The 16,663-nt window shown below is 42.4% G+C and overlaps 1 protein-coding gene across 1 annotated transcript in view; it reads left to right on the top strand.

The window, feature by feature from the left end:
- LOC138946564 (protein TANC2-like) overlaps positions 1 to 14,845 on the top strand; it is a 33,287-nt gene extending 18,442 nt beyond the window's left edge. Inside the window, exons 10-19 of the mRNA XM_070318006.1 lie at positions 423 to 654; positions 1,385 to 1,621; positions 2,118 to 2,294; positions 3,525 to 3,597; positions 4,779 to 5,026; positions 5,927 to 6,112; positions 6,754 to 6,886; positions 7,776 to 7,867; positions 10,053 to 10,199; positions 10,966 to 14,845. Of these exons, the coding sequence (XP_070174107.1) occupies positions 423 to 654; positions 1,385 to 1,621; positions 2,118 to 2,294; positions 3,525 to 3,597; positions 4,779 to 5,026; positions 5,927 to 6,112; positions 6,754 to 6,886; positions 7,776 to 7,867; positions 10,053 to 10,199; positions 10,966 to 11,307 (1,867 nt within the window). The 3' untranslated portion in view covers positions 11,308 to 14,845. The remainder of the gene's footprint in view (positions 1 to 422; positions 655 to 1,384; positions 1,622 to 2,117; positions 2,295 to 3,524; positions 3,598 to 4,778; positions 5,027 to 5,926; positions 6,113 to 6,753; positions 6,887 to 7,775; positions 7,868 to 10,052; positions 10,200 to 10,965) is intronic.
- Positions 14,846 to 16,663: the final 1,818 nt, after the last annotated feature.

The raw sequence follows: 16,663 nt of genomic DNA, 5'->3' as shown, positions 1-16,663 counted from the left end.
TTCAGTTACCATCACAGATCTCAGGCTAGGCTTAGACATGGGATAAGACCTGGATCCTTCCACTTGGTCACATACCAGCAATGAACAGCCTGGTTGCGCAGTATTTGCCCGGTGGAAATTTGTTGGATGAAATAATTTGTTAAATATGCAACCAGTGGCTTTATGAGAAATTAATTGATCACAACAAAAATCTTTACCAAGGCTGTTCAGTTTTTATATGTGACCAAGTGGAGGGATGGTCTTATCCCAATGTCAAAGTCTGGTCACATCTGAAAGGGTGCGCCCAACTGTTTTTACGAGAGCATGTGCCTAGTCTAAATCTGAAAAGATCTCGTAACGTTTCCTGTATTAAAACAAACTCTGGCTTCATGCATCAGCATCATTTCACACAGACATTAATCATTCTGACTCTTCTTCCACAGACTGGGACACGCCCTGATGGCTTTTCGCCTGTCGCGGGTGAGCGCCCCCCTGCCTGCGGACAAGACGATGGAACTAGGTCACCACATCCTCAAGGCGCACATCTACAAGAGCATGGGGCGGCAGCGAGGCTACTCGTCTCGCGACATGCAGGCCTACTGGATGTGTCTCAGCTCACACAGTCTGTCACAGGCCTTGGTCACGCACCGCAACGTCTTCTCTCCCAATGTCAAGGTCAGTGGGTTGTCAAGGTCACTGAAATGTCTTTCTCAATGTCACGGTCAGTAAGTTGTCAAGGTCACTGAAATGGCTTCTCTCCCAATGTCAAGGTCAGTGGGTTGTCAAGGTCACTGAAATGTCTTTCTCAATGTCACGGTCAGCAAGTTGTCAAGGTCACTGAAATGGCTTCTCTCCCAATGTCAAGGTCAGTGGGTTGTCAAGGTCACTGAAATGTGTTCTTTCCCAAGGTTAGTGTGTTAAATTATGGATAGTGTCTGTGACATAAGTTTGCAGGTGTTCACAGTCAAGGGGTCCTTTACTCCCACATATAATATGACTGTTCTGTTCCTAAAACCTATTTTAGTAAAGTCTGCACTCTGGAAGATGACACTCCATATCGGCATATGATCTGAACGCATATACTGCTCTTGTAGTTTTCTTCGTCTGTCAGACTCAGTTACAGTTGTTTGCTATAACTGTATGTACTTCAGTATAGACATAGAAAACTTCATCATCTCGGAGAATGTTTGCTTTTCCACTTAGACGTGGTCACATAGAGAGCAAGTTTGTACTTTGATCAATGAAACAAATGCTTCAAGCATGTATAGAGTACGTCGGATAAAAAAACAACAGTACCTGGCCATTCATCTGCAGTTAAAATACAAGTCCAAAATCCATTTGCATGCATTTAAGAATTCAGTAAATTTACTTTGCATTTCTCTTATGTATGTTTCCGTGGTTACAGGTGAGTCGTCTGATACTGCTCGCGGGAGGCAACCCCAACGTGCGGACCGAGTTCTACAACAACTCTCCCCTCTTGTGCGTGGCGGCCAGGGAGGGTTTCTCCGACATGGTGGCTCTCCTCTTGGAGTTCGGGGCCGATGTCAATGCGACCTCTGACACTGGCATGTCACCGCTTTGCTATGCAGCCACCTCGGGTCACCGCGAGGTCATGCGCATGTTATGTGTGCGAAACTCTAGGGTGAGAATTATTTGGACGATTCTTTTCTATTTTCGTCTGCGTCTTTTTCAGTGTGACATACGTTTTCAGGTTTTATTGTGGTTTGATACTGAAAGTTCCAACAATCTGTGTTATCTTCGATGTCTGGTCCAGTTTAGATTGCTAAATACGTGTCAGCCTGATCGAGCTTTTCCCTCTCTTTTCTTCTCATTATTATTCCAACAATATTTAAGCAATTTTCAAACTTTTTTATTTTATCTTTTGTATTTTTCTCATTACATTTCTGAATGTAACATTTTCAAAGTATAAAATCCCACAGCAGCAGTTTGAACAATAATTAAGAGTTTGCAAAACTGATTCCTTTTAGAAACTGGAACTTTTCCCCTAGTGGATATAGCCTTGACTTCAAGAACGAGCCGCACAGTCTCACATTTTAACAAACAGTAATAACCCTCAGTTAACAGCTACATTTGAATAATTTAATTTTAAATAATGTTAACGTGTCTTTGTTTCCCAGCCATCGCTACAAGACAAGCAGGGCCAGTGTGCGGCGGTGCATGCAGCCATGTCGGGTCAGCTGGACTCTCTGGCCTTCCTGCTGCAGCTGGAGTGGCGTCCACACCACAGTGAACCGTCGCGCCACGAAGCCACACTGCACTGCATGGCCGCTGCTGCTGCCACTGGGAATAGACATGTGAGTTGTTCATTTTCTTGTTTTTGAGTCACTTGAGAAAAAGTGACTCTATGTAATCGGTCAGTGTTAGTCTGTCCGGCCGGCCGGCCGGCCGGCCGTCCGTAGACACCACCTTAACGTTGGACTTTTCTCGGAAACTATCAAAGCGATCGGGCTCATATTTTGTTTAGTCGTGACCTCCAATGACCTCTACACTTTAACGATGGTTTCGTTGACCTTTGACAGGGTTCGTACAGAGTCCTTGAACCCTGGAAAACTCCTTGAAAATTGGAAAACCTTTTCCAGGCCTTGAAAAGTGCTTGAAAATAGAGTTTTGTTAAATAGTCATTGAAAAGTACTTGATTTTTCCAAATTGTTGTCTATACATTTCGTCAGCAGCTTGTCTTATTTAAAACAAAAATGCAACCCCCTTTTTTTTCGTCAAATACAGTACACATTTTGGGAGAATAAAAGATCGAGTGAAAACGAAAGCAGATGAACTATTACTAGTCACCCGTAGTTGCTTCCCTTCCCGGAAGTTGGCAAGGGAAACAACTACGGAATGACTAATAGAAATTCACCAGAAACTTAATGACTTGAAAAACTGAAGGTAAGCTTGGTGCTTTGCATTAATTTGGGGAAAATCATGTCCTTGAAAAGCATTTATTTGGTCCTGGAAATGTCCTTGAAAACTCCTTGAATTGTATCAGCTCTGCCCTGCAGGAACCCTGCCTTTGACCTTTTTCAAGGTCACAGGTCAGCGTCAAAGGAAAAATTAGACATTTTATATCTTTGACAAAGTTCATCGGATGTGATTGAAACTTTGTAGGATTATTCTTTACATCAAAGTATTTACATCTGTAGCCTTTTACGAACGTTATCAGAAAAACAAGGGAGATAACTAGCCTTTTCTGTTCGGCAACACACAACTTAACGTTGGGCTTTTCTCGGAAACTATAAAAGTGACCGGGCTCAAATTTTATGTGAACGTGACTCATTGTGTTGTGAATAGCAATTTCTTCCTGTCCATCTGATGCCTCATATAATATTCAGAACTGCGAAAGTGACTCGATCGAGCGTTTGCTCTTCTTGTCTTTGTGTGTGTTCGTGTGTGGGTTTGTGTGTGTGTCTGTGTGTGTGTACGTGCGTGTTTTTGTGTGCATGCATGTGTGTGTGATGTTTGCAATCATGGCTGTGTGTTTTTCTCTCTAGAATACGACTGACAGAAAACTTTGTATTTGATATTTTCAGATTGTGGAGTATCTGCACCACGCTACGAGGGGAGAAGCTCTGGATGTTGTGGATACATTGCTGGGGGAAACAGGTGAGTTGCTCAATTAAGCTGCCAACTGCTGCACTTTAAGAGTAGCATGCTACGTTTTAAGACAAATTGCTACGCCAAGCTTAAGGCTGCTACGCTTAAACAAATAATCACAATCAGGCAACAGTTCCCTCTTCTTTTGTGAGTCCTGGTACTCATTTCTGCTTCTCACTGCAGATACTCTCAAATTGGCATTTTGTGTTCCTGATTTAAACTTTATTCAAAATGTCTATTCTTTTGCAAGATCGCATAGATGCGGATGTGGGAATAATGTTTAGAAAATGCTACACTTAACCACCTTTTGCTATGCTGAAAATTCCAAAAAATTCTAAATTGCTACACTTAAGGTCTGGTTGCTAGACATCGCTGCTAGCCACGACCAGGTAGTAGCAAGATAACAGGAACTCCAGTTTGTTTGGGAGCTCACAGTAAGGTCATGGCTAGTTGCAATTTGATAGTTAGCAGAGTGCTTTCCTCTAACTAGTTTTATTGGAATTGCCCAGGATGAAGGTATGTATGCATTGAGGAGGAGTAATTTGAACAATTCCCGCAGTGGGGCACTGCGGTTATGAAATTAAAGGCCCCTCCTGTTTTTGGAACCGCAGGAGCTTTCTAGTTTGCTGTTAGGTAGATTTTTGGTTCCTCTTTCCTGTCATGCTCTCTTTTTCTTCATGAATTCTTTTCTTTTTTCTGCCTTCTTGCTCATTCACCTGTATTTTTTCCAAAAATCTCTTCTCTTTCCGCTTGTCTCGCGATTCATGTATAGTTTAATCTGTTAGTGTTCTGATGTAAGTCCAGCAGTAGATAGGTTAAGCCTATTTTAACATACTGGAAACTGGTAATCTTCCAGTAGGTATTAATTTAGTTTTACTAAAGCCTGCTGGGACACAAGTAATGGGTTAGTGCATTTGTAAACAGGAATCGCTTGACAAGTGGCCCCCTTCATCCCCCCCTTCCTCGTCCTGATATGGCTCTGCGTAGTCGGCTGGACGTTAAGCAACAAATAAACAAACAAAATTTGAACAATGTCAGCAGTGGACTTGCTTTTGTCAGTAAAGCCATGTTGATTTTGAGGGGGACAGTGGGAATTCAAGCAAACCATGAAGCCCTCCGCACACAGTAAAAATCAAATCTCTCTAAATTTCTATTAAAAAGAATGATAAATTTTTCTCCTTGTCTTGTAGCCATGACGGCAGCCTGTCTTCACGGCCGCAAAGAGGTCGTCCAGTACGTTCTGGAAGAAGGCGCGGACATCGGCGCTCCCAACAGCAAGACCTTCCCTCCCCTCCTCTGTGCCGTCAAGTCCGGCAAGTGGGAGATTGCCGATACCTTGCTCTTAGCCGGCGCCGACATCGAGCAGACGGACAAGTATGGCCGCTCCCCGCTCATGATCGCCGCCAGCGAGGGTCATCTTGGAGTGTTGGAAATGCTGGTGAGGATGGATTTCAGACGATATAAGACGATATAAGATACAGGGGTACCTGCTATGTGTGTCCCCCCTGACTTAGCATGCGAGAAATTGTTGAATTGCATTTTGACAGTGCTTATGCACAGTAATATGCAAAGTTCATATTGTGCGCTTTCAGAGACAGTGGGACTCATTTTTGAGTCACTTGAGAAAAAGTGACTCTATGTAATCGGTCAGTGTTAGTCTGTCCGGCCGTCCGGCCGGCCGTCCGGCCGGCCGGCCGTCCGTCCGTAGACACCACCTTAACGTTGGACTTTTCTCGGAAACTATCAAAGCGATCGGGCTCATATTTTGTTTAGTCGTGACCTCCAATGACCTCTACACTTTAACGATGGTTTCGTTGACCTTTGACCTTTTTCAAGGTCACAGGTCAGCGTCAAAGGAAAAATTAGACATTTTATATCTTTGACAAAGTTCATCGGATGTGATTGAAACTTTGTAGGATTATTCTTTACATCAAAGTATTTACATCTGTAGCCTTTTACGAACGTTATCAGAAAAACAAGGGAGATAACTAGCCTTTTCTGTTCGGCAACACACAACTTAACGTTGGGCTTTTCTCGGAAACTATAAAAGTGACCGGGCTCAAATTTTATGTGAACGTGACTCATTGTGTTGTGAATAGCAATTTCTTCCTGTCCATCTGATGCCTCATATAATATTCAGAACTGCGAAAGTGACTCGATCGAGCGTTTGCTCTTCTTGTTTAAGATTCCTATGAAGCAAGACCTTGTAGTCTATTTGGGGTGGTCGTCATGGGTGAGTGGTTGTTACCAAAAGGTGGTCGCCAGGGCAATTAAGCTTTGACTACTCAATGAATTGTCTGCCTTTCATAATCTTCTCCATTTCTGTTACCCCCTGCAGCTGAGCAAAGGGGCACAACTGGAGCGTACAGACAAGGAAGGGCTAACTGCACTGTGCTGGGCGTGCCTCAAGGGGCACATCACTCTAGTGCAGTCGCTGACACAACGCGGCGCTGACATCCATCACTGTGACCGCAGCGGTCGCACTCCACTGCACCTCGCCGCCTTCTATGGAGACGCTCAAGTGGTGTGTACATTGCCTGTTTCCTTCATGTGTCTTGGTGTGTGTGCCTGTGCCTGAAGCCTAATATTTCTTAGGTGAAGTCGACAGCTCACTGCAACGAAGCTTAACATGGCACTGAATTTCAGAAAAAAAACTTCGCTAAGTCAACATTGGGCTGAATTAAGGATGGCCTCCAGGGAACTGGAATTCATTAAAGATGCTCCATGTATATCTATTTAAGTTTAAACTATGAAATAATTGATCTGTGGCTTTTGAATCTCTAAATTGTGAAAGCATGTGCCTACTTGTCGGTGTAAATGGTTACTTAAAAATCAATGTCCAGAGATATACATGGGATAAGATAATCCTAATCCACTTGCACACAACCCATAAATCATTAAACAGCTTGGCTGCTTTCTGAGCAGAGTAGGAATTAGCTTTTGCTGAATTAATTGTACAGGTGTCAGTTACAAGATTCATTCTGTAATATTTCTTCAAGACTCTTTGCATTGCATACAGGTGTGCATTCAACCCAAGAAATGTGGTTCTTGATATAGTACATCGTAATCAGTTATCTGTTACCCCCTCCACGCCCCCCTCCACTTTTAATCCATTTTTGCAAAGACGAATGAGTTAATTGTGGAATTTTGTGGTGTGTGTACCAGGTTCAGTTCCTGATGGACAGAGGAGCGCAGATAGAGCACGTTGACCAGCACGGCATGCGACCGCTGGACCGAGCCATCGGCTGTCGCAACACAGCTGTCATCGTCTGCTTCCTGCGCAAAGGAGCCAAGCTAGGTACGTTTGTCTGTGACACTCTTTCACTTATGATTACAGTTGTTGGTGTGTTACAGTTGTTGGTGTGTTACAGTTGTTGGTGTGTTACAGTTGTTGGTGTGTTACAGACGGGCGCAATGGCCGAGTGGATAAGATACTGGCCTCCTAACCCAAAGGTTGAGAGTTTAAATCCCGGCAGCGCCTGGTGGGTTTATGGTAGATATGTGTCCGATCTTCCAGGTCATCTTAATAATTATGTGCAGACCTTCTTGTGCCTAATCTCCCTTCGTGTCTTCACGCAAGCACAAGACCAAGTATGCACAGAAAAGATTCTATAATCCATGTCAGAGTTCGGTGGGTAATAGAAACATAGAAATACCAAGAATGTATTCCCTGAAATTGGCTAATGGCTGCCTGTATATATATAAAAACGGTTATACGCGTTAAAACCCACTTGTGCAAAAAACACGAGTGTTCATGGAAGTTTCAGCCCATGAACGCAGAAGAAGAAGTCGGTGTGTTAGAATAGATGTTCAGTCCTGGGAATAATGATTGTGTGCTTATTGGAAATCTAAAACAGAAAGACTTTAAATATTCAAACTCAAGAATCTAATAATAATAATAATAATAATAATAATAAGAGTATTTATAGGGCGCAAATCCTAAAATAGTTCTAAGCGCCTTACAATCTTAAATATAATCATCTTAATAACAGCAACAATACACAACATAAGCGCCTTAAATCAATCTTAAATATAATAATCTTAATAGCGTGTGGAATATAGCTGTGACGTTGCCGCAATCATCGCTGGCAATCTACAGCTTCTTGTGATCTTGTTTAAAAGTTTGAAAGCAGTGTGAGTGAGTGAAGAGTGTAAAGTATGTTGAATTGTTTGTGTGTTGTTTACAGGTCCCGAGACGTGGGCAATGGCGTCTGGCAAGACTGACGTCCTGCTGCTACTGCTCAACAAGCTGATGGAGGATGGAAACATCTTGTACAAGGTGAGGCTTTCTTTCTTTGTTTACAAACAGGAGCAATGGCCTAGTACCCTCCACTGTATTATACAGTTACAATAAACATACACACAAATACACACAATCATGAACATAAATGTAAGGTATTCAATGGGTACTCACAGGTTTGGATGCAAAAACAACTCGAGATTACAATCTCGCGCTCAATTTCACTAACAAAACCCTGCACCCTTCACTTATCTAGAAAAATACCCAAACAGTCCGTGAACTCACAGGCACACGATATCTACTTTACTGGTATCGAATCACGGCTCGTGTGTAGTCAGAAAAACCGTTACCGTTCATATTCCGGCAGACTCAAATCACCGTCTGCTCTGCCTACTAAACACTCATTATAATTATCTTATGCACTTAAGATCTTATAGACATATTTTAACTCTGTTCATACACAGAATTACACAGCGTCTATGGCCGTTCACTAGGAAATGTATCTGAATACTAATTCCTTCCACTAGTGACCTCGGTCTACTCAGTTCCTTTCGCCCTGTGACCTCTATGGTCCAACTATACGGACAACCATAACCTTGCAATAACTTCGCGAAATCCCGTCGAATTTCAGCTATGCTGGTCTAGAGTTATGATACTTCGGCGGCTTCTCAGATCCTTCACACTTGTCATCTGGCCGCTATCTCCCTCTCAGACCGGTTATACGACGCACTGCACAATCATAAATAGCGGACATCTTGTCTTAGATATCTGTCTGCTATGTTTACAGTTTACAGTGTTAGTCGATTCAACTTATGCGATAAACACTCTAGCGATATTCGAATGCTTATTCCATTTACCGTATTTGACGGACTACAAGCCGCAACTTTTTTTTCCAAAAAAAATCGCATTGCGGCTTATGAAAAGATGCGGCTAAAACGTTACCTAAACTTGAATAGCATTCACCTAATGGAAGTCGCCGCGGATTTTCATTTCGCTCGATTAGCGATTACCGGTACTTTATGAGCTCTCTACTCAAGACTCGGCGCTTTTTCTTTCTTTCGCGAATCTTCGTTTGTCAACAAGTCGTCGTGACAAGATAGCGTACAGAGAAACACCGATGTATCAGGATCTCGCATGCGCGAGATTTCGTTTTTTTGTGTCTCGCGATAGTTGGAGGAGCGAGAGCCGCCATGTTGTGTGTTCGTCTGCTCGAAATGTGCGCAAAAGTCATAAATCATCCCAAAAAAGCTTATTCCGGGCGGGACTAGATGTGAGTGTGTTGGTTACAAATTGTGTGTGTGATATTTTTCTTCAAACTTTTTCACTTTTCTTCTTTGTTTCACTTGTTTATTCTTGGAGCCGATTTCGCCGAATACCGTACTTTCGTTTGCATGGTTGTTTTGATTGATTGACACGATCTGATTATATTTTTTTCGACGGCGGCTAATATAGTGACGCGGCCTATATGTGGCTCGTCACAATTTTTTGTTAAAAGTCGGGGGTGCGGCTAATAAAACGGTACGTCTTGTAATCCGTCAAATACGGTACCTGTTAAGTGCTTTCCTGTCGCATCTATCCGGGCTTCCTTCCTCCCGGCCGATTATTTGGACAACCCCTCAATGTCCAAGGACAGTGGTAAAGTGTAACCCTTGTTGCGATTTACAACGCCAACTATCCCCGGTCAGTGAGCTGAACTCACAGGGCGTGCAACACACTTTGCTATGTCACGCTATATCTCTGGTTAGCGCTCTAAAAGCGTGGAGGATATCACTGTCAAACTTTGCCTGTTACAGTGTCCTTCACACCCATGCGGAAGGTTTAGTGATCAAATCCCAACAGCGCCTGGTCGGTTAATATTGGAGATTTTAAGACCAAGTACTTACAAAAAAGATCCCATAATCCATGTCAGAGTGTGATGTGTTATAGAAACACGAAAACACTTGGCGTGCATCCTCCAAAATGGACATATGGCTGCGGGGTAAAATCGGTCATACACGTAAAACTCACTTGTGACAAAAATAGGAGTGTACATGGGAGTTTCAGCACATGAACACAGATGAAGAAGAACTAGAAGGAAAGCTTGGCTCGATATCATGGGAGATCTTACTCTGCCTCATCGCTTTAACATTCTGAATTAGTTATTTCCAGAAAAAGTCTATTGCTGTATCATAGACGGTTTATTGGCTGAAGTGAAGTGACGCGTGTGCTGCTTTGTGTTTTGCAGAAGAACCGGATCAAGGAGGCAGCCCAGCGCTACCAGTACGCCCTCAAGAAGTTCCCGCGGGAGGGGCTGGGCGAAGAGGGGCGAACGTTCCAGGACCTCAGACTCAACTTCCTCCTCAACCTCTCTCGCTGCAAACGCAAACAGAATGTAAGTGTTTCAATGCAAATATGCAGTTACATGTATTTATATTGAATAAATAGTTTTTTTGACCCAAGTTCAAGTTCTGCAGTCCATGAAAGGGTATAATTCTCAAGTATTTTTGTAGTTCAAAGTACAGTTCTACCTGCGATGTAAGGCCCCTCTGATGAGTGGACACCTCCCATGAAAGGACATCTACTCGGGTCCCTTTGTCTATTATCTTGACCAAAATATACCTGTCATGACAGGCCACCTGCAATATAGGGATACTTTTAAATGATCCCAAGGCCGTCCTTTCATGGCAGGTACCACTGTACAGCGATAAGCTACCTGCAATAAGAAGACAGCCTGTAGACCACACTGAAGTGTCTCTACATTGCAGGTGGCCTCTTATGACAGGTATGGGTTGGTCAAGATAAATGAAAGGACAACAGAAGGTGTCCCTATCAAAGGAGGGGCCTCACATCTCAGGTACACCTGTACCTTAGCTGTATGCAAGTTTGAAGGTCCCCAGCTGCAAATTGATTGCAAAAACACTTGTAGAGTACTTGGTTATTTAGGCCTAAAAAAAAAGTGTTTGGTTATGAAAATTAACCCGACCGTAACTTATTTTTCCTGAAGACCCTGAATTTTCTTCTTAATAGTTTACACTTTTTTTAAAGGAGTTACCTACCTTCCTACCCTTTTTTGGGGGGACAGGTTATCTTAACCATCACTATTTATTTTTCTTGGCCTCGCATAGTGTACTAAAAGGACATAACCATCTTGCTTGCAGGACTACCCGGCTGCCATAGACCTGGCCACGAGGGCGCTAGAGATCAAACCCAAATGCTTCGAGGCGTACTACGCCCGCGCACGAGCCAAGCGAGATGACCAGCAGTACAGCTCAGCACAGGCCGACCTGATGGAAGCGTTACGATTGGCTCCCAACAACCGAGAGGTCCGGCGTCTTCTCACCCGAATCAAAGAGGAGTGCACTCAGCAGGTGTCGCGCTACGAGAGCGGCCTCCCTTCCCATGAGATGGACCGGATCTCGGAGGATGAGGACGATTCGTCGTTAGCGCTAGATGTACCGTCACGCAGCGGTCAACAACAGCCAGAAGAGACGGCATTGTGATGGGAGAACGTCGCTGTGATTTCCCTTCTTACTGACTGTGCTGAGAAAATGGTGCTTCGATGTGACATTTGACTGTCGGTGGAAAATTGGAACTTGGACCCCAAAGACCGCGATATAGCGGAAGTCCACGGTTGCAACCGACGAGGAGACTCCATCACAATTGCAACTTGCATCTCTGTGAAACTGCTGCTTTGAATTCGTGAGAGAAATAAGAGTTTCCAGATGTTACTGGGATAGCTTTGTAACTTAGTCTTGTAAGGAAGTCACTCCACCACAAAGACTTGAATGTCAGAATGGTCATATGAGCAAAGTCAAAACAAGGAACTGTTGTCACGTAATTCGGATCTACGGGACTGGAAAAGATCAGATCCCGTAATGTCCTAAAATGATGAACGCATCCTGAGCTTCATTTGATTGACTGGAAAAAGTGGTGACTGATGAATTACCGTTGCTGTGAGAAAGTTCACACTTCATGTAGCTGCCAAGATCTGATACAGTGGTATCCCCCACCCCCATCCCTCACCCCCATCCCTCACCCCCATCCCTCACCCCCAACCCTGACCCCCATCCCTCACCCCCATATAATAATAATAATAATAATAACGGGCATTTATAAAGCGCCTTATCAAAAGTTCAAAGCGCGGGACAACAATACATGTATACAAAAATCATACAATCACTGTCAGATTCAAACAACACATCATGCACATCTCACATCCCCAGACTCTATACTAAGGAACTATCCGTAGTGTTGTTGGAACAAGTGAGTTTTCAAATTGGACTTAAAAGATGAAATGGATGGAGAGTGACGTAATTGAAAGGGGAGTGAATTCCATAACTGAGGTCCATAATACGAAAACGTGCGGAAGCCATGAGCCTTGCGTTTAAAGCGACCTTGACAGAGAAGTCGAGCATCATCAGAAGAACGAAGGGTGCGAGAGGGAGTGTAGAGAGAGACCAGTTCAGAAAGATAGGCAGGTGCCGATTCAGAGATGATATTGTAGCAGAAGCAGGCAGCTTTATACCTAATACGTTCAGATACAGGAAGCCAGTGAAGTTCTTTCATGAGAGGAGTGCAGGGTTGTCGATGCTGTGCTCTGAAAATGAGACGTGCAGCAGAGTGTTGTACTTTTTGCAAGGGTTGGAGAGTGGAGTCAGGGCAGCCTATGAGAAGGGAGTTGCAGTAATCTAATCTGGACAGAATGCAGGATGTAACGAGAGTTTTAGTGGCATCAACAGTGAGAAATTTTCTTATGGAACCTATTCTTCTGATCTCAAAGTAACATGTCTGACAGACTTTTTTGATGTGTTGTTTCATTGAGAGGTGGGAGTCCATGATGAACCCAAGATTCCTAGCACTATCAGAGAGAGAAATGTCACTAGAACCTACTGTGATGGAGGCTGGAAGGGAAGTGGTCGAACAGGAAGCTCCAGAGAAAAGAAGAAATTCAGTCTTGTCATCATTTAACTTGAGCATATTGTTTGTCATCCATGATTTAATATCTGAAGTGCAGTTTTGGAGAGTGTGCGTCACCGCTTGGATTTCTGTAGGCTTGCATGCTTGTTGGAGTTGTGTGTCGTCTGCAAAGAGGTAGTGATTGACTGCGTGTTGCTTGATGACGGCAGAGAGAGGAGTGGTGTATAGTACAAATAAAACTGGGCCTAGAACTGATCCCTGGGGAACGCCGAAACAGAGAGGAGATGGAGGAGATGAGAGATTATTGACAGACACATACTGACTACGGCCCTGTAGATATGAACTAAACCAGTGAAGAGCGGTAGAGTGAATGCCAAAAACAGATTCGAGACGAGAGAGCAGAACAGAGTGATCGATCGTATCGAACGCAGCTGAGTTATCCAAGAGAAGCAGAACTGATAGGTCATCATTATCCAGAGCAGAAAGAATGTCATTCACAACACGAAGCAAAACAGTCTCGGTGCTGTGGCCAGCCCTATACGCTGACTGAAGAGGGTTGCAGAGGTTGTTGGTTTCGAGGTGGGAGAGAAGCTGACCATCCCTCACCCCCATCCCTCACCCCCATCCCTCACCCCCATCCCTCACCCCCAACCCTCACCCCCATCCCTCACCCCCATCCCTCACCCCCATCCCTCACCCCCATCCCTCACCCCCATCCCTCACCCCCATCCCCCCTCTTTTTAAGGACCTCCAAGAATCAAAGAAAATCTGGTCTTTAAAGAGAGGGAGTCTTAATTCAAATGGAGGTCAACTTACAGACATTATCAGCAGAAAATCTGGTCTAAAAGAGAGTGTCAGTCTTAATTCAAATGGAGGTCAACTTACAGACATTACCAGCAGAAAATCTGGAAAACTAGGGTATTACAAGGGGGTGGTCACAAAATGGGGAGGAATGAATGGTCTTAAGAGGGTGGTTCCATTATGTTAATGACCTACGATACCGATACACGCACAGCCTTGCAGTGACCTTGCAAGTAATTTTCTGCTGCTGATATGACGAAGTCACTGAGACAAAATTTCTTCTCAAAATTCTTTGTCAGTTCCTTGGGAGACATGCACGCAGCAGAAGTGACAGAATTTTTGTGTGACGCCATTATTTGTATTGTCACGTTTTCTCGTTTGATGTCGGATAATTTCACTTTGGAAGAGAGGGGCAAGAACAGAAGTCTTGGTTTAGCTATTCGGTGTTGTATCTCATTAACCTGTGTGGGATGTAGCTGCATGTTGTTGTTTGAATCATCAGGCCCTATCTGTTGTGTGGCACACCGCCTGTCTTTCTTAATGGACTTGTTCCCGTTACCTTGACCACCAGAAAGCATTTACCTGCCTGTCACCTCACATCATGTTTATGTCCGATGTTAGTCAATGTGGAAAAATGATTGCCTTCATAGTCATGTAACGTTTGCCGGAAGTTTTCTTTATTTTTATTTTTTAGCTTTTTTTCCTCTGATAACTTTGGTTGTACATGTACTTCTTTTGCTTGAATTTTTTTTCTCATATAACTTTGGCTGAAGAATTTGTCCTTAGCTAAGTTTTCTTTTCATAGCTATTTTTCCCTCTGAAGCTGTAAGTTTTCTTTTTTAAACTTTTTTCTCCGATAACTTTGGCTGAAGATTTGTACCAGATCTTCACTTGTAGAATATTCCCCAAGGCTTGTAGTTATACTGTTTCATTTCTGGTGTTTGTTGGTAACTTTTCTCCCACTCAAGGCGCAAACATTGTGAGTTGGGAGGTGAAGGGGCTAGGAAGATGAACATAGTTGCAAGCGCAAAATTCCAGTTTTCTTTATGTACAGTTTTCTTTATGTACAGTTTTCTGGTTTTGTCGTTATCACTTTGAGCATTTTCTTTTCTTCAGCTTTTAAAAAAACAATTTAAATCCTGTTTTCCTGTGGTTTTAGTAGGAGGTCTAAAACCAGTGTTCCCAGCTGACCGCTATAACTCTTACTCAGGAGAATATTTTACGTTGCAAGGTTTTACGGTGCTATTATCCAGTCTCACCTGTTGCTACAGTGGAACCCCTTTTAAGACTCGCCCCCCCCCCCCCCCTCCCCCCCACCCCCACCCCACACCTTTTCAAGACCTTGTTTTTTTCCGGTTTTAAAAAAGACGGGTTTCACTATATTTGTTTTACAATTGCGATTTGTACAGCTGTACTTTGTTCTTTCCTTGCTCTGGTTTTTGACTGTAAAAACCGAAATAATTTATGTGTAAAGTTCATGTGTATATAAATACCGTTCCTCCTATGTGAAGTCTGATGCAACTTACTGCTTGGATTTTGTTTTTTGTTTGAAGATCACAGTATGTTTTTTAACCAGCTGAGGAAAACAGGTCTGTGAGAATATGTGAAATGAGTACTATGAGTTACAAGTGTCAGGCCTGGAAATGATACACCTTTCGTCGAAAATACGACGAAGTCCTTTTCTAAATTGTGTAAGAAAAGAGCCTCCGTGTGCCCTTAAAAATGCTTAAAACGCAAATTTTCCCGTCAGTACGCCCAAACCACTTTTACTCCTTCCCAGGCCTGAAGTGTTGAACTGTAATTATTTTGTGTCTCTACGTTTTATTGGATATACTTGTTGAAATTCCTGAAGGTAGAAATAGTTATTAATTTATTGACATAATTAATAAATGTTTCTTTATTTACATGATTATTCAACTGTAAATTATGGGCCTATTTATTTATTTCTGATTTTTTAAATTATTTATTTCCAAACTTACTTGCAGATTTACTTATTTGCTGGGGTTTGTTTATTTGTTTTATGACTAAGTTCACAACTGTCTTCAAACACTGTTTCATTTTTATTTTTATGGATTACTTTATTTTATGATTCCAAATTTCTTTAGCATTTGTCTCCGTTTTCTCAATTCTTGTTACAGTTAAAAGTATCACATTTCTGTGGGCTTCAGCTTTTTCTTTGTCACACTGTCTAATGTTCAGATAATGAATCACCGAAAAGCATAATGACGTGAGTTTTCAGTTCAGCAATGAAAATCTTATAATAAAATTATTTGTTCAAAATTTAATTCATAATTTTTTTCCAGCGCTTTGAGCAGGGATTAATCCTAGATACACGCGCTCTAAAAATATTATGTATTGTTATTATTAATTTTGAAAAACAGGGGGCATTTTTGTATTTGTCTTCTTTTCTCTCAGAAGAATCTCATGTAGCTTTCAGTTACATACATTTTCACTTTGTTTGTGATTGTGAACATTTTTGCTGTTATCATGAATGAATTAGGCGGAGAATCTGACCTTGAGGCAACCTTTAACCATGCATGACTATAAGTTTCTTAAGCATTCTCTGTTGGGCGCTGTTGCTTTTCATCGTATATATAAATTAAGTGCGTTTGTATATTTTAGTTCTCTGTAAATTTTGTTTATTTCTTTAGTAAATTTTTGTCTTATTTGGTTTGATGGCATTACGGCATACAGTGGAATAAGACCATGATAAAGACCATGATTTTGCCACGAACCCACCCCCATCCCCCTTTAGATACTTTGATTTCTCAGATTTACTGCTCCCAACCTGTGTAAATGTACCTCCATTTAAGACTCCCTCCTTTTTAAGACCCATTTTTCTGATCAGCCTTTTTGGAGGTCTGGAAAGGGGTTGGACTGTATAGCTAATAGCGTGTAGCGTGTATATATGTGTATATAATGAAGTTAGTGTTATAATCAGCAAGTGTACAGGTGTGTGTTAATTAATGTAACAGTAGGTGTTGTGTTAGACCTGTTGTAGAGGTTCCATACACTAATTAATACAATTTGTTTGTAATTACTCATCCAGTAAAGCTAATAACGAAAGCAAGTTACTTCTGAATTCTCAATTCATTGGTGATAATGTTAAACAAGTGGTTTTCATGAGCTTGTGAAGGC

Source organism: Littorina saxatilis, linkage group LG14, assembly GCF_037325665.1.
Source record: "Littorina saxatilis isolate snail1 linkage group LG14, US_GU_Lsax_2.0, whole genome shotgun sequence".
In the NCBI taxonomy this organism is placed as follows: domain Eukaryota; kingdom Metazoa; phylum Mollusca; class Gastropoda; order Littorinimorpha; family Littorinidae; genus Littorina; species Littorina saxatilis.
The sequence above is the reverse complement of the archived record's forward strand: the minus strand, read 5'-3'. Positions and strand labels throughout refer to the sequence as shown.